The sequence below is a fragment of the Ptychodera flava genome, chromosome 16, assembly GCF_041260155.1.
Source record: "Ptychodera flava strain L36383 chromosome 16, AS_Pfla_20210202, whole genome shotgun sequence".
In the NCBI taxonomy this organism is placed as follows: Eukaryota; Metazoa; Hemichordata; class Enteropneusta; family Ptychoderidae; genus Ptychodera; species Ptychodera flava.
Window position 1 is genome coordinate 3,636,812 of NC_091943.1, and position 18,309 is coordinate 3,655,120.

Genomic DNA, 18,309 nt, shown 5'->3' on the forward strand with positions numbered 1-18,309 from the left:
AAAAAATATCAAATGCCCCCTCTATATGATCAAAATTTTTCACGTCCCCCCAAACAAACTATCACAAGCCCAAATATTTGTAAAGGATGTACGCGCAGAAAAAATAAACACGTACTGCGCCTTTCCGCTCGCAGGTGTTCAACGCTACCTGTTATTAGCAGTTTGTTAAGTAATATTTTCAAGGCAAGTTCTTAAATTGATTAATTTTTAAATACATTGGTAAACTTTTGGGATTTATCGGTCTAAGCCAACTTGAGTTAATCCAACTCTGGCCAGGTTGATTACTCCTGCCGAAGAGCACACAAAATGATGATCAATTGTGAATTCTGGCTAATTGCCATATTGTATAAACTGAGCACAGTGACCTACCGAAAATTTGTTTCAAAAGTACAAGACATATAAGAATTAGATGCTACTCAAAACTGACAATTCTGGAAAATTAAAATATTCCATCAGATAAATATTTTAATCTCTGAAATTTTGGGTGTAATAATGGCAACTTTAGTCACATATTTTTTAGTCTTTACTATTCAAAGTTCTACTTTCGTATTATTTTATGACAAGAATGTGAAAATTTAGAAAATCAAGCATGTTGACCCCATCCTTTTTCTTTAATATTTGATTATTCTCATATATCGAAATTCAAAACATCCCAATAATTTTTAAACTCTCCTGTATTACTCTGTGGCCTGATCTTGTGTACAAGTATGTTTCACTGTCATGAGCGTCATTTGACCCAAACTCTTTCTTCAACAACCTAGTACATCAGAGTCAGAGCTATCTCTGTATGCAGTGACAGTGACACTGTAGTAGCAGGGCGGTAGCTATAGCTGATAGTGACACTTCCCGTAGGCAGTAGCTGTATTAACTTTGATAGTATTGGCAATATTTTTTCAGTTCATACGACTGAGTTCTTGTTCTACTCCCTACAGCATGTTAAACTGTCCAGTATTCAGCTTGCTATCACAGCCTGTGTATGTGTACTATGCATTTGTATCACTGACAACTGACTGTCATTCTGTCCGACTCTAATTAAATTTTCACCTAATGCAAATTTATACGGGCTTTGTCGACAAACTGAACATTGTTTTGTTTGAGCATGCTGTAGGGAGACAGCAAGAAACTGTAGCTAATATATTGTTAGAAATATTGCAAAAATCATCAACAGTTGCAGTTTCTGCCATGTTACTACGCTCAAGTTGGGTTTTTTACAACAAATCACATATGTTAAGATTTTTTCGAGATAAAAGTAATGAAATGTAGCAAAATGGTTCTTCATTTTTAAAATTATTACTAACAACAATTGGATGGCATAAAAAATGGTATTCATTTTTCATTGAATTACCTACAAAAACTTAGAATGGGAAAATGTAACACAAAAAAGGGAACCAAAAATGTTTTCAAGTCCCCCCGCTACAGGTAGAGCAAAATTTTAAAGTCCCCCTCTACTACCCCAAAAATTTTCGAATATCCCCCCTGAATTCCTCCAGCCCCCCCCCCCCCACCACCACCACTTTTTGCGAACGCAGCCGAAAACACTGTTTTAGGATGCGTTTTAGCAACAATTTTCACATTATTATCTTGATCGTATACTCTGCGATGGCATCTGAACTTTTCAACCGGCATACTTCGCTTTTATCCCAACAAAAGTCCTCACTTTTTTGAAGACCGAACGACTGGTCTAACATCGTGTTTTCTTTTTAGTGTTATAGCTTGTAAAAACTCACTATTTGTGTTCAAGATTGACAGTAGCATGCCATTGTGTACATTTAACTCATTGTACGTTGATTCGTGTTACTGTGACAGTCTCGTTTTAGGCTTTATGAGTTTTTTTATCGCTCTCAAGGAACTCTCCAATGAACTGTCATTTGGTTAATGCTGATGTCTATTTCCATACGTATTGTAGTGGAAACCACGGTAAAACATACCTTAAAGTATTGCCCATGACAGTGAACAGCATGTCCTAAACTGTATCCTGAACGTTATTGCCGACGCTGAACACCTGGTATGTATATGCTTAGTGCATCAGAGTTTTAATTATGCCGTTGATGATCACTAGTGGCTATTCTACGTAGGTGACACATATGTCAATCAATTTTATCACGAACTTCATTCATTTTATCCTTCAAACTTTCTGAATTCAAGGCACACGTAGTTATCGCTAAGGCAATATTAGTTTTCCTGTTACTGAGTGGTTTTCCGGATGTGCAGTAATATGTTTCTGTAAAATGCATCGACGGCATTGCACAAATTTGCCTTTATTCTCTGAAAGCTATTCCCACATCGTTGGCCCGCACACGTCAGATTAGAGTCATGTCGCCTTTTCTATTGGCATATCATAGAAGTGGTCCTGCCTTTGTGTAATTGATTGGGCACGCCTTGTCGGCTGGCTTCATATGGATCCGAGTCTTACTTGTGGGGCAGCCGTCACATATGGGCGTCGCCGCCAAGGTATGAAGGCAAAGGTCATTTTCCCCTTCACATTTGTGCCAACATTGTCTTTTTATGTTGTTAGCTTAACCCTTGATTGTCAAACACTACTTCAATCCATCAATATCGTCCAAGAAAAATAACGAAATCAACACTTTTTTGCAAGTATACATATGACGAAATGGATTCCATAGACTTTGATATAGACCCATTGACAGACTCGTTGATCAATTATCTATACATAATTATGTATTTATTTTTACGTTTACATTGCTATTAATGTTATAACGGGAATACATTGTCGATTCTGATATCAACAGAAAATCGGTTGGTGCGCATCGAAATTCGGTTGGTTTTAAATTATTTATTGTCCGAATCATCTTATGATTCAACTTTACAGAGCTGTGATCGAAAGTATGTTAACTTTATCAATCACTGTTTTGTTTGGCTCATCTCAGTAAGAAGAAGCACAATTAAATAACATTGTTACTACTGCAACTAGGATTATTGGCACAGATATATCTTCATTTGATAATGTCTTTCTCCAGAGTAGCTAATAGGGCCTCGTACATCATCCAGCTTATGATTAATTTCATTTACTCTCCTCTGGACGGTGCTATCGGTCCTTTAAAGTAAATACCGTGCGTTTTAGGAATACTTTTTATCCACTTGCTGTTCAAATACTATCGAATCCAACTTTTAAATTGCACTCGTCGTGTATTTTATTTCGACATGTATCCATGCGATTTTATATTCTTAATTTTTCCCGTGCCTCCTTGGTACTATTTTATTTGTTTATTGTCCGTTTTTAAGTATTTTATTTAATATTTGATAATGTGTCGTTTTGTGTGACGACAGCAAGACAATTTCCTAATTTACATTAACATAATAGCAATAGTTATCATATCGTATCGGATAATTTTGATAGCAATTATATGGAGTAGTGCCGAGATTAAAAATTACGTGAAGAGATATAATGGCAATATCTTGAATTGTGTTGAGGATAAAAGGAAAGAGATCGGTAGTGATTTTGTTGGTACGTATGTCGAAGGATCAATAGTGTATAATATCCATTTTGACATGTTCCAAGCTTATGCTCATCATTTGACGGAAATAATAAGGCCAGGCGCTAGATGGAACTCTCTAGGAAATGCTTCTGTAAAAGGTAGTTGATTGGCTAGTATAGCTTCATTGGTATCAGCCTATTGTGTCAGTGGATTGACAAAGTTTCATAGTAGACCGCGGCGTATTTAACTTGTGATCGATCAACAAAAGACGTTGTCAATGCTGCCGTTGACTCGATCAGGTCTTAGTGTATGGTTTGTCGGTTGTTGTGGCTGGATCAATGTGCAAATGATTTATCACATGATTTTTCCCTCTCACGTCGTAATAACCGGTAAGGTTTAACTTCAATAAAGACATTACGCTTCTGTTTGGTATCATTGCCGATTTGCGTAAATACAGATCAGTCGATCTTATGTGAGTGGTACTACTCGAAAAAGTAATTTCCTCGATTTAATAAAGTTTAAGTTTTAGCATACGTTTGTAAGATGTGCAGGATGTATTTGGGTACTGTGATATATAGAAGCTCTCGTGGGGTACACGACCTTGGCATTATAATTTGGTTTAAGGAATTTTTATTTGAAAACTATCAGATCCATAGTATGGTAGTATAATTACATTTTTAACGATTAAATCAGTTACTTTAATATCGCGTGCCACTAAATTACTTGGGGCAGTAAAATGAGTTATTTTTCAAAAGTTCCTAATTCACCAAAACGCCTTTCAAAACGAGTTCAGATAGGCTAAAAAATTACCTGTAGACATGTACATGACAGAACAACAATGTAAAGAATGTATTAAAAAGCTCGTTTAATACGTGTAAACAGGATTAACACGATTGGAACTAATTTGGGATAATTGGCTCTTAATATTTTTGAAATTTTTCAAACGTGTTAGGTGCCCTTTAGCTGAATGTTGCAATATTACAAGTTACTCATAAAAACAAGTGTGTATAAAAAAAGTAGATCAGGTTACATTTGTAGATTAAATCAACAATACTTCACCATCAAATCATCCAAATTAGTTCCTATTGTGATTATTCGTTTTATTAGGAGTTTTGCAAAACTATTAGGCTGCTGTCGAGTGAGTTTTAGCATCTCGTTGTGAAGATTAATGAAACTTACGCTTACCCTTAAGCGTCGATTGTAACCCGATTCAAAGTAATTTGCACGACACAATTTAGCTTTCGCAATTTTGATAGAGGAGTTCAGAAAAATTTGTCTAATGTATAACTTTGAATTCCGAAAATGTTTCTTTGTGGATAGCCTACAGACAAAGTTTGTGATGAAACTACAATTACGTAATGTAAGAATGAAATATGTTATCTTTACAATCATAGCAAGTCAGTTGTGAAAAGTGAAAAATATCGCCTATTTATACAATTGCATGTCACTACTTTGGCATTACCTGAACTGTTGTATAGATGCATATTGATAACTCTTAATAATATTCCTGTCAATAATTAAAAAGCATGTAAACACTCGCGTATTAAAAGACAATGATAAATGTAATATGCATATTGATGTAATTCCATGCATGTGAAATTGAGGTTTTTCTGAAAGACGTTGGTAGCAATTTAGTGCAGGGGTGTGATTACGAGGCTGTAACATCTAGAGTTGCTGGAGTCAATAGACGACATAAAGAAGTGTCACTTTCATATACCGCAAGGTGATTTTCAAAGTTTACTGCCGCTGTTTCCGTACTTTTTCGAAATAATATGAAATAATAATTGAATAAGTTAGAACTGAGAACATTGATCGGCATATGAGCAATGTATATCACATGAGCATACTATACTAATGTAATATGTCTTGTCTTCGTGATCGTTATTGCATAGCATTTCTTTACAACTCTGTCTAATAGGTGTGTCACTTTTAAGAGTGCCCATAAACCATAGAAATTTGTGTCAAATCGTGTCAAGTTTTCTCAATTCTCTACCGAAACAGTTTATCAAATAAAAAAGCATCGGAACATTTTTACACAGTTAGCAGGATATCTCGGAAAGGAAATACATTCAACGCGACCGGCAATGTGACGATTTTTGTGATTGTAGCGATAGTTTTGATGCAAACAATGGAATAGCTGCATAAATACAAAATACGCACGAATAACATTAGTCGATCCTTTCAGATAGTAGGTCTTAGTTCTTATCACTGTCGTGCCACGGGTCTGCCTCCAGGACTGTAACTTTATTTTGTGGGAAGGGCCGAGGAATGTGAGAGACAACGGCATTTGTAATTTTCGTAACAATTCCACGGGAAAGAGAACTACCGATTACCTTTTTCGGAACTTAACGAAAACCCTAATGTTACATATCTAATCCTTAATAACTTTTGAGCCGCATTTCAACTGTACGGTGCCATGTGCTATTCAGAATCGCCAAGTCGATTTCCGGCAATGTGTTCGTGCTTAACAGAACCAAGTCACTGTTTCAGAGCACCTTTAAAAGAAAAAAGCTGTACTCGGACAATGGCATATTGAAAGAAGCTATCTGACAATACATTGAATTATTTTGCATAGTAAAGTTGTATTTATAAGAATAATATACAAGATGTACAAAACTGGTAGCGTGTTAAAAAAATCAAGGTGGCAAGACAACACTGCAAAGCTAAGTCTTTTAAATTAAAGCGGTATCTATGGAAAACACATCGTAAAGATTTATTTCAAAAAGTCTATCACAACTTCCATATCTTTCCATCGTATCATGTGCCTATTGTTGGTTCGAGGGATTGAAGCAATTGGCTTACCCCTATTGGTATAGGGGTAGGTCATTTGCTCCGTCATGACGTCACTCTCGCATTCCCTTTTGGATCTGCTGTGGCCTTCCTGGTGAAATCCTAACGATCTTACTTGTTGTAAGGTATGGGTGTAAGTCGTGTTTGTCTGTAAAACTGTATCACGTAAGCTTCTCACCATCGATCGTGTGATATGAGAGCCGTATCAGCGGTAACATTGTAAAGAGACAGCAAGGACTCGCCGATCGAGAAAAACCGCTGGTTTGTGCTCAAATATTTTATTCATTTTAGTAATTCACGTCTACAAACTGTCGATGTTCTAGTATTATAGTATCCATATATCCCATATCTATGATTCGTTGCGTGATAGAAAAATGGCATGTATCTACGTGAGACGTTCGAATAAGCTGACACGTCGTTAGGGTTGTCAATTCGTTTGCATTAAAAACCTTATTGTGGTGACGAAAACATTATAAACAGTGAGAGGTTCGTTTGCCAATATCAGCTACAAGTAACACGTTCGTCGTAAAATTCAATTTTTCCGACATTAACATGACCTGTGTTTCTTTTTAGCATCAACCGTTATTGGTTTGTAATTGTTCTTGTAGAAAGTTAATGGTCAAAGACGCTAATTTCAGGTGTTTCTCTATCCATGAAGAAATGTATTTTAATTTATTCAAAGAACTGCGCGCGCATCTATATGACCTCTCCTCTAATATACCATACTTATTGAAGGCTAGTTTGTACCCAGTACGTACGAAATTTTGTCTTAATCTCCTATAGATGGTTAATGCCGTCGCTCTGCTCTCCTTTTGACTGAACGATTGAATATTCAATTTCGAATTGAAGGTTCAAAATTATTTCAAATAACTATCAACATTTGTTAAATGCATGAATGATGTAATGTGTATTAGGATGTCAAGTCAATAGTTCCATACGATTGCACGAGGTTCAAGTTCAGTTGATGAGCAGCTGAATTACGAAGGGACCGTTGTTAGACTGGGATCAACACAAACGATTTTAGTATCAAATTCCGATTATCGAGATCGATTCCGATTATCATGTTTGAAAAGACTGGAGATCATGTCGACATATGTGGTTTCTCTTCATTTTGTTCATGATTACATCAGCACCGTTCTCTGTAAAGACTTCCTCCGATGCAAAATGTCAAACTTCTGCAAAGGCAAACTTAGATCGTTGGCTATATAATTTTTACATCATAACGTCTAAAGTTTAAGAAATTCAAATTTGAACTTATTGACAGAGGTACATACAGAGTCAGCAGGACACTCTAATTTTGATGATGCCAATGAGAGGGGTGCTTCTGACTGATACTTAATACCTTTTTAATTGGTTTAAGGTATTAAATGTTGACCAGTGACATTGCTATGTATTTGATCTTAATTCGCAATCGGTTTTGAAAGATGTGCATACCAGTTAATCACAACATGAAGAGTGTGTACTCCGAAATAATTAACGAAGACCTCATTTAACAGGGTTAGCGTAGTTCCAAAACATTGGATACACATTTTTAAAACTGCCACTGCCAGTATGTTCGATGTACATCCAGACACAGCGGTTACTAAAAAGTGCCCTGGATGCTGTTAGGGGTTGTTTACAAATGTTAACAAATAGCCATTGAGTTAAAGAATGCTGTTGCTAGGAAAGAGTGACGTCAATCATATCAATGAATCGGTGACCCCGTGTAGGTCGGATACCATTAGGTCATTAGGTACCTTTAGGTCAAATGTATACTAACATTAAGCGAGGAAGATGTGCTATCTTGATTACAAATAATAAAATACTGTAATAACCGACAATGTAACGAGTAAAATCGGAGTATTGCCAAATGTTTCTGAGGGGAAGTTCCCTTTCAAAGAAATTAGATATCAGGTTCTAATAATGAAGATAAGGTAAGTTCTATCTTTTGCCTAAGAACGTAAGTAATGCAGACTAACGTCCGATTGGCCTAGGAGAACCCACCCACAAAACATAGAATTTTATTGGGTAATATTCGAAGGTGTGGCGTGGGTGCGTTTGATTTGGCTCAGACTGTTCAGAACTGTACAGTTACTCGAGACTAATGAAAGAAGGTGCGCTGATGTTGTTCTGGCAACGTCGATTCAGTGTAAATAGGTTTCTTTCGTAGGGAAGTAGGGAAGTGCTTTCTCATGCAACCTTACAGACGTTTTTATCCAGTAATGCTTGGTACCTCATGAATAATATAGTCCCATACATAGCAGAAACTGTCGCGGGATAGCAAATACTGGTGATCGCATTTCAACACGTCCATTTCTGAAACAACATTACAACACTAGGTCATTGAAATTGTGGCTGATACTATGTGTCAACATTGTGTTTATCTATATTTGACTCGTTCGAACACGGTCCCACCACAAATATGACTAGCAATTGATACCCGCATCAGTTCTCTCATACAGAGCGCATGCACATTATACATGAAAATTAATACATCAAACCGAAAAGCCAAGAAATTCCTAATTTATAGTATTTTAAATACTTCAATCAAAAAGAAGGCATTGCTCAACGTAACGATATGCCACGGTTTTTAGCGTATGTCGGGATCTCATCGGAAAAGTTGTGCATCTGGGACTTACGCATCGACTGAAATAGTACATATCAGTCTGGCGTGTCACATACTGTTTCGAGTTTTACTTCCTTGCTGTCTTCCAACTTGGTATTCTTGTCATACTCTTGGGTCACAGAAAGTCAACTATCGGTACCTCTGAACAGAGTTTAATAGCCTTAGGATCTACTAATTTTCAAGACGTTTTAAACTATTTTAGGGACGTATAAAGATGGCAATATTAATATCTTAGTCACATAGTGTCGACGTCGACGTCTGTATGTTTCTTGTTACCTTTGTCAATATATCACCATACAGACTGATGATTTGCATCGTGTATGTACTCCCGTGTTGGACTCTTACAGTAAATCATTGAAGAAGTAGTCCAAATTCAGTCATGCAAGTATTTTTTCGTTTCGCGTCCCTAGATTTTGACATTTTCATAATTTGAATGGTTTTGCATTCCCTTACTTCTAATTTTCCCACTGCGAGTCACGTGAATATTCTTTGCCAAAAAAGGCTGCAGATTACCTTTATTACACATTTTGCAGATCACTTTCCGATATTGACCAACCAGGATTGAACGTTGTTTTCAAGTTTAAGAATAGAAATGATCAGTTCTAAGAAATATTCGACAACTGAATCTTCTCTGCCAGGCAGAGATAAGATACTTTTTGTGACTACAAGAAGGGTGCATTATACTTCAAGATATAATCCATCTTCCATGAAAATCAATTCAAATTTAGCGAACAAGCACAAGGCGAAAGGGTGTGCCTTGGACGTTATTAGACAGTTATTATGTGTAACGGTAAGCTTATATACGAGGTTGAAGGTTAGAAAACCAAGTCAATTAACTATCTCGAGAGTTTCTTTGTTGTTCAGAGGACAAATAAACATTTACGGCTTTGGAACAGTCCGCATAAATCGAAATCTGAGCTGTGTATAATGTGTTACTGAAACTTCTGAGGTTTAACAGCTTGAAAAAAATTGTTTTAAATTTTTGGCCAACGAGTAAATGATACTCTTGACTACAAACAGTGCAGTTCGTGCACCCAGCGTAGCTTCATTGAATAGCCGAACCACAGGTGTAAGGCTAAAGATCGGTGAATGTAAGATTTAATTTCCATGGAACAGTCATGGTGTAAACGCCTTTTCACGTCAATGCATAACGTAAAATACAATATAGTGATAATGGTAAACAAGTTATGTTTGCACCATCAAACAGAAAAACTTATGATCGTTATTGGACGGACCGCTACGGACAAGGAAGTATTTTGACTGCAGTTTCCGGGTATCTCGCCTTCACATTTCCTTGAAATCCACTGGCTTTCTCAAAATACGTTAAAAAATGATCGTAATCCATAAATCCAAATGAATGTGGCATTATATTTAAAAATATTCAGGTACATACCAAATCTCCAGACTTCCATTGTTGAAACACCGCATGACCGGCCACGTACTAGGCTACCGAAGAGTGCTTCGTTTATGTACGCATGCGCATTTATCAAAATATCGGCGAGGAAATGGGGAATAAAGCCATTGACCCCTTTCTAGGGTACATGATAAAACTATGAATGACAAGTGCACTTATTAGGACGCATGCGCATGTGACATTGTTGAACTTACAGCAGAAAACACATAGGAATTAAAACCAACGTATTTCTATAGTTTGGCTCGTAAGAGTGTTTTAGCTAATATGAGTCGAAGCGTTATTTTATAGGCAATCAATGAAGTGCTACCTGACATTGACTTGTTCCCAAGGCTTTCTCTTTCACAAAGTTTAAGCATTGTATTCTTCTCTTCGATAAAGTTTGTGATTGTGCGAGCGTGAGTGTTTCTGAACTCTCCAACGTGTGGAGATGTGGCAGTCAGAAACATATAACAGCCATAGCGTGGTTATTAACCACTCTTTTTGAGAGTGGGGATTTAGTCGAGCGATTTTGTCTGTTGCTTCTCCACTTGATTACTGGATGCCGTATGTTGTGAGTTCGAACCCTATTCAAAACGCCGTATTTCCTAGTCAAACAAGAGATAATTTATGGTGAAATCATTTGAAAGGCGAATAATATCCAGCTAGAGGATAATCGTGCAGATGTGTAAAGGGTGTACAGAAGCCAAAACCTAAAGGATTTACATGTATCTGGAGATCGATTTCATGCCATCGGCAAAAATATGTAAATTCATAGCACTTTTCTGACCAAAGAGTCTATGAAAATGTACTGTTGGCGTCGATAGACCACGCTTAGACACTGAATGTCATGATTTATATAATAAAGCATTAACACGTAAATCGTTTTTCGTGACATTTTGGTCAAGAAACGTATACAAATGTAATGTACGGTACTTCATCCACATATTATGTTCAGTTCAATAGAAAGTATTGGAGATGATAGTGATAAAACGTGAAAGAAATCTGTGCTTTCACTCTTTTTTTTATCTCATGCATTTATTGCCTCAGAGATACAATTCTACTCGTGCAAATTTTGTCGACAAGTACTTGTGTGCACGTGTGATGTTCTGCATCCAGGGTATTATATGATTATTAGACAATGGTGAATATAGCCTCTTTATAGCATAAAATTTAATATTTCGATACCGAATAAAGACATTACATTGTGTAATTGCAATTTGCTTCTGCTACTTTCAGAAAAGACCTCGTCATAAACCAAGAATCGCTGAGCTCAGAATATTAATAACTACAACATGACAGGTTATCCTTTGGAAATATTTCAATCAAGGCTGCCATCAAGATACAAATGTACTGCAGGACATCACGCTCTTCAGGATCCGTATCAAACAGACTGTGGTCATCGATTTTGTAAAGCCTGCATCGACGACATATTAAAGTAAGAGAAGTGCATATTTTCTTCTTAGCTCTTTTATGAACCGTTGTTATTGATATATTTTCAAGTTCTTCAGTTGTTAGAATATCAGATTAAGCCGGTGTTCATCTGGTGTAGACTATCTAAAATATACTTCAATTAACATTCAAAAGATGCAATTGCAGTTTAGTTTAGTTTAGTTTAGAACGTTATATGTCATAAATTATATCGATTGATATTAGAAAGACACTAATACACTGACTCTCCTTTTGTTGGAAGGCTGGACTAATTTGATTTTATGATTATATAAAACTTTCTAAAATTGAAAATGCCAAATTTATATCTCTGAACAGCCGGCAAGAATATCACATGTGTGCAGGGTGCCCAGAGGATGACGGCTGTGGAGAGAAATTATCGAAGGCAAAGGTAAATATCCTTATTGTTCTTTCCACTGTGGCCATGTTCTTCCAACGTTTGTTTTATTTATGGTTATGAGAAAGCTGTGAATTAAATTTAGAGAAAAAGTCTGCAAATTATGTTGTACTTTGTAATCTGATCTTAGCGTATCAATGTTTTTCAAATGAAGGTTTACCGAGACACAGGTGCCAGGCGGGATATGTGGCTAATGACCGTCACCTGTCCCAATAATAGTTGCAGATGGAGAGGGACATTTCTTGTCTTTGAGGTTAGTAATAAATAATGAAACTAACCTGCCAGTTAATATGTTGACATACATCTAATTGAATTCGTAGGTTACAGCGAGGTCATATAAGGTGGTTTGACATACTTTATTGTAAAAAAATAATGTTTAGTGTATTGAACCATGTAAAACACCGATTTATAATACGAAAACTAAAAGGAAAGATGCTGATTGGAACTATATACAAAGATTGAAAGAAGTCCTACCTAAACTGGTAGACAATTCAAGCATACATATTTCATAAATTAACTTGAGATTTGACCTCACCTTGTCTTTCTTACATATACGTGCAGAGACATTTTGAATGCTGCAGAAAAAAGCTAGACAAATCAACCTTCAACCGAGCAATGCAGGTAAAGAGGTTAAAGTCATTTTTTTTTGGGGGGGGAGAAGGTCGATGTACGTAGTATGCCCTTGCAAAATCTACGACAACACTTTCAATGTGAAAAAGTTAAAAATATGCTGAAATTTTATACATTATCTGACGTTGCTTCTTTTTTTTCTGTCGACCACAGAATAACGGTTTTGATAGGAGCAAGTTTACCAAATTTGGTAATTTTCTTAGAGTTAAGATCTACTGAAAGAGTAATCGATAGACTGCATAGTAAAACCTGGTATCAGTGTTACCTACACAATTTACCGTACCCCTGACGATAACAAATTTCAACAAAAAATGAACACACGAACACAATTTGTTAAAAGTCATAAATCCGTACTACTAATCTATCTGTACGATGTAATCGCCAATTTCAGCTCTTTTTCACTGTTTCAATTCGTAGGGTATCTAGTTTGTTCATCTCATTACAAAACGCTTTTACAATACCTCCTGCTAAATGTACCTTTGTACCTTCGATTTCTTTTCCCATTAGAGGGCAGAAAATGCTAACGGAGCCAGTCCTACCAATACCGCCGAACACCGTACCTCGCAGCCATTTAATTCGGGTGATTTGGGCTGTCGCAATCAGGTAATTTTCAATGATGTCAAAGAAATGATCAATGATACGTCAAAAAAGAAAACGTGGGTCACATTGCCTTGTTAACGAAGCACTTCAAATTAATTTCCCTCGGTTCCAGTTCCTTCAAAAGAGGAAACATGACTATAGGATGTGGATATTTAAAAATAAGAACAACATGTCGGTTGGTTGTGCAGCAATTTCTTTCAACGTGATTTTTCTTCAAATCTAGGTTGAGGTTGCACGGGAGCATGTGCACAACGTAGGGGTTCTGGATTATCCCCTAGCTATGCTTGATATACAATTATCAAGGCTTTCCCTACGCTTGGGTCATTTGAATGCGACACAAGATGAGCTAGCTGTAAGAATACAGGCATTGGAAGACGCAAGCTACGACGGTGTTCTCACGTGGAAGATCGCAGATTTCAACAGAAAGATGAGCGAAGCGACATTTGATCGATCTCTATCAAGCTACTCGCCTCACTTTTTCACTGGCCAATTTGGATACAAGATGTGTGCATGCATATACCTGAACGGTTATAGGATTGGTAACGGAAATCACGTTTCAATATTCTTCGTTATCATGAGAGGAGAATACGACGCCATTTTGAAGTGGCCATTCCGACAGAAAGTAACCTTCATGTGGATCGATCAAAGCAACGGGAAACACATTGTTAAATCGTTCCGACCAGATTCACAGTCCCCGTCTTTCAAGCGACCGACAGGTGACATGAACATAGCCTTTGGATTTCCCCTTTTTATGCCATTGCCAATGCTAGATGATAGACAACACGCTTATGTCAAAGACGACACTGCGTTTTTGCGTGTAGTCGTAGACACCACTGACATCTGAGCTCCCCTCGTAACAAGTGCTAGTGGGGATGGATATGTCATGCAACATTCTTGAAAATTAACTGAAACTAAAGGAGCCCTCTAATTTGCAGGGGATTTGAATGTTATAATAGTGCCTTTTTATGCAAAATACAACTGTACATTTATCAATAGGTACACTTGAATTCGTACCTAAGAATTCCCTTCTTGAAGGTATTTTATGGTGCATGATCATCATGTATTTTTCAGTGAGAAATGTATACGAATTGGTACTCCAACCCCTGGAAAGAGATTCCATATAAATAGATGGCTGTGTCAAAACAAATTAGCATACAGTTTTACTTCTCTTTTTGGCAATTGCAACTGCGTGCCCATGTGGAGGCAATTTCCCACAATCGCCCTCTGACTCTCATGGTCAACTCACATTTTTAATTTGAAAGTTCCAATATTATGCCAGGGTAGGTAGGTGGTAAAATTCTTCTTACACCTCCATCAAATTAAGTACCCCTAAACCTGCTCAAAAATGAAGACGACCTTGGTATATGGTCAACATTTTAGCACGCTAATGCAAGAGTACACTTGATATTTGATATTTGAAACATTTTAGTTCTTTGTATTCAACGTGGAATAGCTGTAGCATTTATGAAGATTGCATGGTTTCCTTCTGCTCTGTGTGAAAAAACATTATGCCGGCAGATTTTCTGATCATCCCGCAATATTTATTTTATTTGATACACAGATCAACGGGTAACCCACTAACAGATCTGCGAAAAAAAGTCACACAATCACAAGACAAATGTACAAGATAACCATAAAAGTAACACATTACATTAAATTGAAAAAAAAAACATACACGAATCAAAAAAGAGTACTGTTAAAATGACTAGACGAAATAGTTTTAAAACTACACAGCGTAGAAAAATATCTATATTACATTTAAAAGAGGTATCATTAAAAACAGACATGCATCTAGGCACTGTCGAGAATTTTCTGCAATTAACAGAACACAAGTCAATTTTCCCAGCCCACTTTGACCATAGTAAGTAAATGCTCCCTTGTGACGAATTCTTAGGATAAGCCTTCCACTTTGTATCATTTTGATGTCATTTAATATTTTGTTTACACTCAAGTTTACACAAGTTTTAGAAAAGTGTTAATGGTCTTTTCACGTATGTAACGTGTTATGTAACGCGCATCAATGTAAATTTAAATAGATTCAGAAGCATCAGCTTCTTACTTCAAACAGTAAAGTTGCGTACAAGAGTCTGAGTCTCTGATTAGGGAATTATTTCTGGAAAACTGTAAGTAAATGTTGTGAATTTCAAAATTGTTTGAAAGTCATGGTATAAGTTGTCTTTAAGTAAATGTACTTCATGTTTCTTAATATGACATCGTGATTTCTGTTCGTAAATCAAAGTCCCTGTATTCTAAATACAGAATCCGCAAACATCTCTATTTTACACAAAAACAAACAGACTTGCAAGTACCTATAGATGATGGTACACAATCATGTACATTTTCAACAAAAATAACCTCAGGCTGAACACTGCATGTAGCTTTTGTTATTTTACTTGTGACATTTTCGAGTATCAGGTGCTTGAAAAGAAATTTAAAAGTATGGCACTGTGTATTGTTCATTTGATGTTGTAAGTTACGGTCTAACCTACCGTCTTGTCTGACCGAAATTCCCCGCTGAAGGAGCAGAAGAAAAGTACTCCTCTAACTCGGTCATGCTGTCCTACATTATATATCGTATGCAATCTTGCAATAGTATGTCTCAAGAGTTGCCAAGAACACTTTTAATCTTCATCTTACACTACATTGGGGTCTACTTTTTCGTACAGTGATGTTATTTTTCTGCAAACGATATAGGCCTCATATAGTCTATACCGGCATTACTATTTACACATCTATCGTTTTCTTAAAGCCCCAATACCTGTGAATGCGTAATAAACCAATCTCAAAATATCCTCAGTTTTCCAAGTTTTTCTATGAATGAGACCCATTAAAGACTGAAAATATGTAAAACACTGTCATAAGTGCCGAAAGTGACATGTAAATTCAAACGCTTTAACATCAATTTAGATTTCCCGCCATTTTCAAAAACTAATCATATGACAGAGAAAATAAAGATCACAACAACAACAACATGTTACCAATTGTGTCTTGTGAATTCAAATAAATAGCTTCAAGCTTGTTCCTGGTATGATCACCGTGTGTATACTTAGAAAATACTGTTTTTGTACTTTTCCGTGGGGGCGCCATTTTATGAGTGCGGCACCCATTTATTACTCAGCCTGTTAAAACGTGTAGGCATGGTCCAAATCAGCGCGCAGTGTTACTTCTGTACACATCCTTCAGTTAGCACATTTACACAAACCAACTTTGGTTTGAAAATAAAATTATGAAAATAATGCATAAAATTCACAGCTATTGGGGCTTTAACTTTTCAGGTCTATACTTGGGTCATTTAAGAGTATTGCTGACCAATTCGAGGATATAATTTATTAAAGTATTTCCGTATCACGGTATTATATTATCAGACATTATAAGAAAATCACATCTTGAAACTTCCACCATGATGATTGCTCAAACTCTATGGGCATATACTTAGCAAAAAAGAGTGAATTGAAGGCAGGCTGTGGCGTTTGATGACGATGATCTAATTAAAGCGATATACCGTAACCAGTCGTGTCCTGTGCGGTGCCTGATTTGACGGCAAAATGGTCAATCTGAAGTGTTATTCATAAATCACAGGTTGCGAGCCAAAAGACATGGCCCCGGCCTATGAGTTCTTGGCGGAAATGTGGACATTTTTTCCGAGTCTGCGGGCAGGAATGGAAAGGCATGTAAACCATGGTCTTTTGTGTTCAGGTGGCATTTCATACTTTGTCTAAAGGGCTGCTTGAAAAAAAAACGCCCATTGGTAGTCAGAAGGTACGCTTTGGTTTGTTTTAGGGGTTTTACCGACGGGGAGGGATAATGAACGTGGCAATACATAGCTGTATAGATTTCTGCAGTAGAGAAAGGCTAATTGGAAGAGAGAGGGAAAATTGCAGATGTTTTAAGAATATTAAATTCATTGACTGAAAGGGAAAGTTGTCAAATCTTAGTAGGATGGTAGCTTTTAACAGCTACTACCTTCCTCTTAATTTTATTCAAAACATGTTAAAATTGCAGTAGTTCTATGCAAAATCACATACAACGGCACAGTCTCTCAAAACAGCTTGCGTGCTACTCATATAAAGTTGCAGTTTTTTAACATAGGAGAGTCCATATTTTCTGGAGCTCTGTCCCCGTGTTGCTTGGTAACTTGACAATGTCTCATATATCATCGGAGGCATTAGCTTACCAAACCGTTTTTCTGTCTATCCGTATTGGTTGAAAGCCGGACTTTCCTCAAGTCTATTAAATATCAATACAGAGTGAACTAAAGTAGAAAACTTCAGCAGAAAGTCGCTTTTATAAAGAGGCGATCGCGAGATTGAAGTTATATACCTTGGCATGCCCCCGGCAGACAGTCTCGTAGATGGTGGGGCGAACACGAACCCTACCGGAGCCGAAGGTTTTGTTGAGTAGACATAAGGTGTCACTCTGGCGTTTTATTGTATTTATTCAAATTGCGTCATTTTGGTCGGGTGTTCTCCAATCATGCTTGGCAAACAAGGTTTTCCATTCAAGCGCTTGTCAAGAAAAGGCCGGGCAAGACAAAATGAGTAGGTAATGGTTGTAATAGAACCTCTTGTTAGACAGCCCACTGCGACGGAATATATGCATTTGTCCTGAAAAGTGAATGCACCGTCATCTTCGAAATCAGACAGCCTTTTTTCAAGGTTTACAGCATCTTGTAAGCTGTATTTCTACTTTCTTAGAAACGTCTACTTTTATACATGGTGAATGGAGGAATCTATACCAGTTGGTGGTAATAAACCACAAACGACGAACAAATCAGCATTGAAATCGTAAGCTTCACCTTTGTTAATATTTTTCTGCCTGCCATGTCATGCATGTTAGTTTACATTTTACAAGCAACGATCATGATGCGCTGACTGTTTTATTTTTCACAAAATGTCACGTTTACATATATTACAGCCTACTCATTTTGTCTTGCCCAGCCTTTTCTTGACAAGCGCTTGAATGGAAAACCTTGTTTGCCAAGCATGATTGGAGAATGCCTGATCAAAATGAC

General features: G+C 36.9%; 1 protein-coding gene across 1 annotated transcript; it reads left to right on the top strand.

Annotated features, from left to right (window-relative positions):
* Nucleotides 1-11,429: 11,429 nt before the first annotated feature.
* Nucleotides 11,430-14,209, top strand: LOC139152542 (TNF receptor-associated factor 2-like). Its single transcript, XM_070725756.1, has 6 exons — nucleotides 11,430-11,660; nucleotides 11,990-12,062; nucleotides 12,223-12,321; nucleotides 12,630-12,689; nucleotides 13,206-13,301; nucleotides 13,522-14,209. The coding sequence occupies exons 1-6, from the start codon at nucleotides 11,518-11,520 to the stop codon at nucleotides 14,140-14,142; spliced, it is 1,092 nt and encodes a 363-aa protein (XP_070581857.1). The 5' UTR covers nucleotides 11,430-11,517; the 3' UTR covers nucleotides 14,143-14,209.
* Nucleotides 14,210-18,309: the final 4,100 nt, after the last annotated feature.

What these genes read in the sequence shown, in the direction of transcription:
- LOC139152542 (XM_070725756.1), top strand. Translation starts at nt 11,518, where the DNA reads ATGACAGGTTATCCTTTGGAAATATTTCAATCAAGGCTGCCATCAAGA. An exon ending in TGCATCGACGACATATTAAA is followed by an intron (nt 11,661 to 11,989) that starts GTAAGAGAAGTG and finishes ATCTCTGAACAG; the next exon opens with CCGGCAAGAATATCACATGT. An exon ending in AGAAATTATCGAAGGCAAAG is followed by an intron (nt 12,063 to 12,222) that starts GTAAATATCCTT and finishes TTTCAAATGAAG; the next exon opens with GTTTACCGAGACACAGGTGC.